The 8,611-nt window shown below is 41.2% G+C and overlaps 1 protein-coding gene across 1 annotated transcript; it reads left to right on the top strand.

Moving 5' to 3' along the window:
• Positions 1-609: 609 nt before the first annotated feature.
• On the top strand, positions 610-1,008 carry LOC130981018 (uncharacterized). The gene has a single exon (XM_057904656.1). It carries the CDS (start codon positions 610-612, stop codon positions 1,006-1,008), a length of 399 nt encoding a protein of 132 aa, XP_057760639.1.
• The last annotated feature ends 7,603 nt before the right edge of the window (positions 1,009-8,611 follow it).

Raw genomic sequence — 8,611 nt, 5'->3', positions numbered from 1 at the left:
TTTTGTAAATCTTGTTCCCCATGCCAGAGATTTGGTAATATATCCAAGAGGGATGAGATACGCCAACAAATTATGTTGTTCTGTGATATTTTTTATGTTTGGGGCATTGACTTCATGGGCCCATTTCCAAACTCTAGCGGTTTTGTCTATATATTGTTAGCTGTAGATTATGTTTCCAAATGGGTGGAAGCAATTCCCACCCATACTGATGATACTAACACTGTTGTCTCTTTTGTTAGAAACCATATTATTTGTCGCTTTAGATCACCACGAGCAATCGTGAGTGATAAAGGCACCCATTTTTGCAACAGGAGATTGACCGCTCTACTGAAGAAGCATGGCGTTATTCACAAGGTAGCAACTTCTTACCACCTGCAAACTAACAGACAAGCAGAGGTATCTAACAGAGAGATAAAGCATATCCTAGAAAAGATAGTCAAGCCTCATAGGAAAGACTGGAGCACCAGGCTATAAGATGCGCTTTGGGCATATCAGACAGTGTACAAGACACCAATCGGGATGAGCCCCTTCCGCTTAGTTTATGGAAAGGCCTGTCACCTCCTAGTAGAGGTAGAGCACAAAACATTTTGGGTAGTGCGAGAAATCAACATGGGATTTGAGAAGGCCGGAGCTGAAAGGAAGATGCAACTACAAGAATTAGAGAACCTTCGCCTAGAAGCATATGACAACTCCAGGCTATACAAAGAAAAGATGAAGGTTGTGCATGACAAGCACATTAAAAGGAGAGAGTTCAGACCAGGGGAATCAGTTCTCCTTTACAATTCCAGACTGAGGCTCATGCCAGGCAAGCTAAGATCAAGATGCGAAGGTCCCTATAAAGTAGAGAAGGCAAAGCCATACGGAGTCTTTCACCTAAGTCACCCTTCAAGTTCTAAATTCATCAGGGTCAATGGACATCGCCTTAAGCTATATCATGGTGAGAAGATGAAGAAAAGCAAGGAGCCGGAGATCTTCCTCTTGGAGGATCCACCCACAGCAACAGACTGAGCTAGTCGACCGTCCAACTTAAGGACGTTAAAAAAAAGTGCTAGGTGGGAGACAACCCACCATGGTACGATCTTTCATTTTTATTCTTCTTCACTTTTCTCAGTCTCCATTCATTCTTTCTGTATATTCAGCTGCATACTGCCTCGTGCGCGTACGCGTCCCTTGTGACTGCGAATTGGGCGAGATTGAACAGAAAGTGGCGCGGGAGATGGGCAGAAAACATGCCTTAGGCACCATCCAGCCCACGCGCACGCGTACTGTACGCGTGCGTGCCGTTTCCTCTCTTGGCGATCGACACATCCGCGCTTGATGCGCGTCCACGTCGATGTTGAAATCAACGTAAACCTTGTTTGGCCAGAGAGTTACGCTGGTCTGGGGCTGATACTGTGCTAGAAGCACAAATTGACCCACACGTACGCGCACCTGGCGCCTATGCGTCCCTTTCCCCACTTGGTATCCACGCGTGCGCGCACATGCTGCGCACGTGTCAATGGGAATTTCTGCGCCACTACAAAAGTTACAGTGAGTTACGCCTGCGCGGTGCTGGCCTCGCGCTAGAGGCACTACCTTGGTTACGTGCAGGCACACTGGACGCATCCGCGTCCCTTCCCTACTGCGCAATCCGTGTAAATGCACGCAGTGTGCGCCCGCATCAGTTGCGACGCCTTACTCACTCCTTGCGCCGCCCTGTTTTCATCCCCCTCCCAAATCCTAATTCTTTCTATCTTTTTCTTTTTTCTTCCTAATCCACTCTTTTTTCTCTTCTTCTTTCCTTACTCTTTTTCTTATTCCTCCCCCATCCCTCATATTTTTTCATAAATATCTGGAATACCTCAAATTATATTGAATGAAAATGTCAATTCTAACACGGACAATATCCATAAGCCAATTGGGCAACATAAACCAAACACAAATAAAAGCTTCAGAGTAAACAAAAATAGAAGAAAAAATAAATAGTAAAAGGAATATTGAACCTGTGATGAAGAAGTTGAAATCCTAATCCTAATCCTAATCCTAAGAGAGAGGAGAGAACCTCTCTCTCTAAAAACTACATCTAAAACTAAAATTATGAATTATGAGAGCATCCTCATGAATGGATGCATTCTCCCACTTTATAGCCTCTAATTTGTATTTTTTGGGCCGAAAACTAGGTCAAAAATAGCCCAGAAATTGCCCCCTGCGTATTCTGGTACGTTCAGGTCGCGGGCAAGTGACGCGGAGGCATCGCCCACGCAGCCACGCGGATTGAAGTTCGCAAATGCGACGCGTCCGCGTGGATCACGCGTTCGCATCGCCTAGCATCAGGGCAACTATGGCATGTTATATATCAAATCGAAGCCCCAGACGTTAGCTTTCCAACGCAAGTAGAACCGCATCGTTTGGATCTCTGTAGCTAAAGTTATAGCCATTTGAGTGCGAAGAGGTCAGGCTGGACAGCTTAGCAGTTTCTCCAACTTCTTGTATTCCTTCCATTTTTGAATTCTTCCTTTCCATCCTCTGAGCCATTCCTGTCTTATAATATCTAAAAACACTTAACACACATATCAAGGCATCTAATGGTAATAAGAGATGATTAAACATAGGGAACTTAAGGCCAAAGAAGCATGTTTTTAATCAAAGCACATAATTAGGAAGGCAAATGTAAAACCATGCAAATAGTATGAATAAGTGGGTAAAGAGTTGATAAAATCCACTCAATTAAGCACAAGATAAATCATAAAATAGTGGTTTATCACCCTATTTTTGAAAATTTTCACTATTTTAAACCAAAATTCTATGTTAAACTTGTTTGAAGATTGTAATTTGCAACATGGTTTTAGAGTTAGAACACACAACCCAGTGAGATTTTGAGTCTAATTGTATGGTTACATTATTTGACTATGATTTTTATTCTTGTGTGTTTTCTCTCCTCTATGATTGCAATCTATGGTTTGCTCCATTCTATATCTCCATTATTTAATGTATTCATGCATATGTATGATTGAGGCCATCATTTGTTATTAGCTCACTATACTAAATGGCCCACCATTCTAATTATCCTTTGTTTGCCACTTTGAGCCTATTAATCCCCATTTGTTCTATATTTTACCACATCACTAGCCTTAAACAGAAAAACAAATTAATTACCCCAAATTGAATCTTTGGTTAATAAGGATGTATGTTAATTGATAAATATCTAAGGTCTGAATGCTACTCATGTGAAATTATGAAAACCAAATGCATTGATGCTGTGATGCTTTCAAATATATATATTGTATAGGAGAATGAAAGCACCCCAAATGATAAGTTTAATAAAAAGAATCAATGCATATGAGGTGAAATAAAAAGAACATTTAAATGCAAGAGTAGGTGCAAAATACAAAGTGAGATTATGGGTATTTAGGCATGATTTTAAAAGCATAGGAAATGTGTGTGTATGTGTGTGTGTGTGTGTGTGTGTGTGTGTGTGTGTGTGTGTGTGTGTTAGGTGAGAACTTAGGATAATCAAGGATTCAATTTTCAGCTCACTTGGCCATACATGTAACCTCACCCTTACATAAGCCCCATTACAACCTTAAGAAAGACCTCATGATATTTGCATGTGTGCATTAGATATTTGTTGATTGGTTAGATGAAGAACAAGGTTCTAGAAAGCATGAATGGAGGAGACTAGAGTGGACTACCCTATACACCTGAGTGACTAGAGTGCATATACGCTCCTAGTGAGGGTTCAAGCTTGACTCTATGTTCCCGGCTTTCATGAGTGATGAGCGGATAATTTGTACGCTTTTTGGCATTGTTTTTAGTATGTTTTTAGTATCTTTTAGTTAGTTTTTAGTATATTTTTATTAGTTTTTAATTAAAATTCACTTTTCTGGACTTTACTATGAGTTTGTATGTTTTTCTGTGATTTCAGGTATTTTCTGACTGAAATTGAGGGTCCTGAGCAAAAATCTGATCCAGAGACTGAAAAGGACTGCAGATGCTGTTGGATTCTGACCTCCCTGCACTCGAAGTGGATTTTCTAGAGCTACAGAAGCCCAATTGGCGCGCTCTCAACGGCATTGGAAAGTAGACATCCTGGGCTTTCCAGCAATATATAATAGTCCATACTTTGCCCAAGATTTGATGGCCCAAACCGGCGCTCAAAGTCACCTACAGAAATTCCAGCGTTAAACGCCGGAACTGGCATAAAATTTGGAGTTAAACGCCCAAATTGGCATGAAAGCTGGCGTTTAACTCCAGAAAAGGTCTCTACACGAAATTCCTTCATTGCTCAGCCCAAGCACACACCAAGTGGGCCCGGAAGTGGATTTTTCTGTCATTTACTCATTTCTGTAAACCTTAGGACACTAGTTTACTACTTATAGGATCTTTTGACATTGTATCCGTACCTTATGACCTCATAACATTTCTTACACGTTTCTTTCCACAGTATGAGCCTCTAAACCCCATGGTTGGGGTGAGGAGCTCTGCTGTGTCTTGATGGATTAATGCAATTACTACTGTTTCTTATTCAATCATGCTTGCTTCGATTCTAAGATAACACTTGTTCTTAATCCGGATGAATGTGATGATCCGTGACAATCATCATCATTCTCAACTATGAATATGTGCCTGACAACCACCTCTGTTCTATCTTAGATTGAGTAGTTATCTCTTGGGTTCTTTAATCGGAATCTTCGTGGTATAAGCTAGAACTGATGGCGGCATTCAAGAGAATCCGGAAGGTCTAAACCTTGTCTGTGGTATTCTGAGTAGGATTCAATGACTGGATGACTGTGACGTGCTTCAAACTCCTAAGGGCGGGGCGTTAGTGACAGACGCAAAAGAATCACTGGATTCAATTCCGGCCTGATTGAGAACCGACAGATGATTAGCCTATGCTGTGACAGAGCATCAGGGACGTATTTTCACTGAGAGGATGGGAGGTAGCCACTGACAATGGTGAAACCCTACATACAGCTTGCCATGGAAGGAGCCTTGCGTGTTTGATGAAGAAGACAGTAGGAAAGCAGAGATTCGGAAGATGGAGCATCTCCAAACCTCAACCTATTCTCCATTACTGCAAAACAAGTACCTTTTTCATGTTCTTTTGCTTTTCACAATCAATCCTGATAATTTCTGATATCCTGACTAAGATTTACAAGATAACCATAGCTTGCTTCAAGCCGACAATCTCCGTGGGATCGACCCTTGCTCACGCAAGGTATTACTTGGACGACCCAGTGCACTTGCTGGTTAGTTGTGCGGGATTGCAAAAGTGTTATTGCAATTTCGTGCACCAAGTTTTTGGCGCCGTTGCCGGGGATTGTTCGAGTTTGGACAACTGACGGCTTATCTTGTTACTTAGATTAGGACTGTTTTATTTTTGTTGGTTTAGAGTCTTTTAGTTGAGTCTAGTTTCATATTCTAAGTTTGGTGTCCTCTTTGTGTTTTTCTCTTAAAATTTTCGAAAAAAAATTAGTGTTTGATTTCTAAAAATTTTAAGTTTGGTGTCTTTTTGCTGTTTTTCTCTTTCCTCTTTTTAAAAATCAAATCTTTTTCATAAAAATTTTTCAATCATATCTTCTTAATTGCTATTTTCAAAATCTTTTTTTTCACCAATTGATTCAGCTCTCAATTTGCTTTGATCTTATTTTATTTTTAATTTTCGAATTTTATTTTATTTTCCTTTTGTTTTATTTTATTGTATTTTATTTTTTTCGGTTATTTCAAAAAAAATAAAAATAAAAATAAACAAAATTTATCTCTTTGCAATCATTACCATTTCCCTTTTGTCCATCATGGACTTAAGTGGAATTGATCAGTCCAGAAGGACTCTGGGGTCATATGCTAACCCCATTACAGCTGCATATGGGAGTAGCATCTGCACGCCCCCCATCAAAGCAAGCAGCTTTGAGCTAAATCCTCAACTCATTATCATAGTGCAGCAAAATTGCCAGTATTCCGGTCTTCCACAGGAAGAACCTACTGAGTTTCTGGCACAGTTCTTACAAATTGCTGACACAGTACATGATAAAGAGGTAGATCAGGATGTCTACAGACTATTACTGTTTCCATTTGCTGTAAAAGATCAAGCTAAAAGGTGGTTAAATAACCAACCTACAGCAAGCATAAAGACATGGAAACAGTTATCAGACAAATTCCTGAATCATTTTTACCCTCCAAAGAGGATGACACAGCTAAGGCTGGACATCCAAGGCTTTAAACAAGAGGATAATGAATCCCTTTATAATGCCTGGGAGAGGTATAGAGGTATGCTAAGGAAGTGTCCCTCTGAAATGTTTTCAGAGTGGGTCCAGTTAGACATTTTCTACTATGGGCTTACAGAAAAAGCTCAGATGTCTTTAGACCACTCAGCTGGTGGATCTATACACATGAGGAAGACAATTGAAGAAGCTCAAGAGCTTATAGACACTGTTGCTAGAAACCAATATTTGTACTCTAGCAATGAGTTCTCTCCAGAAGAGGAAGTCATGACAGTAGTCACTGACCCTAATCCTCAAGAACAGATAATTGAGCTTAATCAACAATTGCTCCTGATGACAGAACAGTTAGCAGAATTTAAAGAGATGCTCCATGAAACTAAAGTTGCTAATAAGAGCATAGAACTACAGTTGAATCAAGCAAAACAGCAAATATCTAAACAGATAACAGAGGAGTGTCAAGCAGTTCAATTGAGGAGTGGAAAGACCTTGAATAACACTGTTCAAAAGAGCAAAAAGCCAAATAAGGAACAAATGACAGAGGACAACCAAACCACTGTTCAAAATCCCTCTGAGGACAGTAAGAGCCCAGAGAGGAATATTGGCGTTCAAACGCCAGAAAGGGAAGGAAAGTTGGCGTTAAACGCCCATTCCTTGCCCAGTTCTGGCGTTCAAACGCCAGAAAAGGGGGAAAAGTTGGCGTTAAACGCCCATTTTCCACCCAATTCTGGCGTCCAAACGCCAAGGGAGGATCAGACACCTGAGAGTGCTGACAGTAATCCCTCTAAAAAGGCCTTTTCAACCACTTCTGTAAGGAATAAACCTGCAGCATCTAAGGTTGAAGAATATCAAGCCAAGATGCCTTATCCTCAGAAACTCCGCAAAGCGGAACAGGATAAGCAATTTGCCCGCTTCGCAGACTATTTAAGGACTCTTGAAATAAAGATTCCGTTTGCAGAGGCACTTGAGCAAATACCTTCTTATGCTAAGTTCATGAAGGAAATCTTAAGTCATAAGAAGGATTGGAGAGAAACTGAAAAAGTATTTCTCACTGAAGAATGCAGTGCAGTCATTCTAAAAAGCTTACCAGAAAAGCTCCAAGATCCTGGAAGCTTTCTGATACCATGCACATTAGAAGGCACTTGCACCAAGACAGCCCTATGTGATCTTGGAGCAAGCATCAATCTAATACCTGCATCCACTATCAGAAAGCTTGGGTTGGCTGGAGAAGTCAAACCAACCAGGATATGCCTCCAACTTGCTGATGGCTCCATTAAACACCCATCAGGCATAATAGAGGACATGATTGTCAAGGTTGGGCCATTTGCCTTTCCAACTGACTTTGTGGTGCTGGAAATGGAGGAGCACAAAAGTGCAACTCTCATTCTAGGAAGACCTTTCCTAGCAACTGGACGAACTCTCATTGATGTACACAAAGGGGAAGTGACCCTGAGAGTCAATGAGGATGAGTTCAAGTTGAATGCTGTGAAAGCTATGCAGCATCCAGACATACCAGATGACTGCATGGGCACTGACATTATTGACTCTCTGGTAGAAGAGATCAATATGGCTGAAAGCCTAGAATCAGAGCTTGAGGACATCTTCAAAGATACTCAACCTGATCAAGAAGAACTAGAGGAGGCAAAGGAATTTTCGAAAATTCCTCAGGAAGAGGATAAGCCTCCTAAGCCTGAACTCAAACCACTACCACCATCCCTGAAATATGCATTTCTGGGAGAGGGTGACACTTTTCCAGTGATTATAAGCTCTGCTTTAAATTCACAGGAAGAGGAAGCACTGATTAAAGTGCTAAGGACACACAAGACAGCTCTTGGGTGGTCCATAAGTGATCTTAAGGGCATTAGCCCAGCAAGATGCATGCACAAGATCCTGTTGGAGGATAATGCCAAACCAGTGGTTCAACCACAGAGGAGGCTAAATCCTGCCATGAAGGAGGTGGTGCAGAAAGAGGTCACTAAATTACTGGAGGCTGGGATTATTTATCCTATTTCTGATAGCCCCTGGGTGAGCCCTGTCCAAGTTGTTCCCAAAAAGGGAGGCATGACAGTGGTTCATAATGAAAAAATGAACTGGTTCCTACAAGGACAGTCACAGGGTGGCGCATGTGTATTGACTACAGAAGACTCAATACAGCCACCAGAAAGGATCATTTTCCTTTACCATTCATAGACCAAATGCTAGAAAGACTAGCTGGTCATGATTACTACTGCTTTTTGGATGGCTACTCAGGCTACAACCAAATTGCAGTAGATCCCCAGGACCAAGAAAAGACAGCATTCACTTGCCCTTCTGGCGTGTTCGCCTACAGAAGAATGCCTTTTGGTCTGTGCAATGCACCTGCAACCTTTCAAAGGTGCATGCTCTCTATCTTCTCAGATATGGTAGAGAAATTC

The sequence above is a fragment of the Arachis stenosperma genome, chromosome 5 (genome assembly GCF_014773155.1).
Source record: "Arachis stenosperma cultivar V10309 chromosome 5, arast.V10309.gnm1.PFL2, whole genome shotgun sequence".
NCBI lineage: Eukaryota > Viridiplantae > Streptophyta > Magnoliopsida > Fabales > Fabaceae > Arachis > Arachis stenosperma.
This window is presented reverse-complemented; position numbering and strand designations above follow the sequence as displayed.

What these genes read in the sequence shown, in the direction of transcription:
- LOC130981018 (XM_057904656.1), top strand. Translation starts at nt 610, where the DNA reads ATGGGATTTGAGAAGGCCGGAGCTGAAAGGAAGATGCAACTACAAGAA.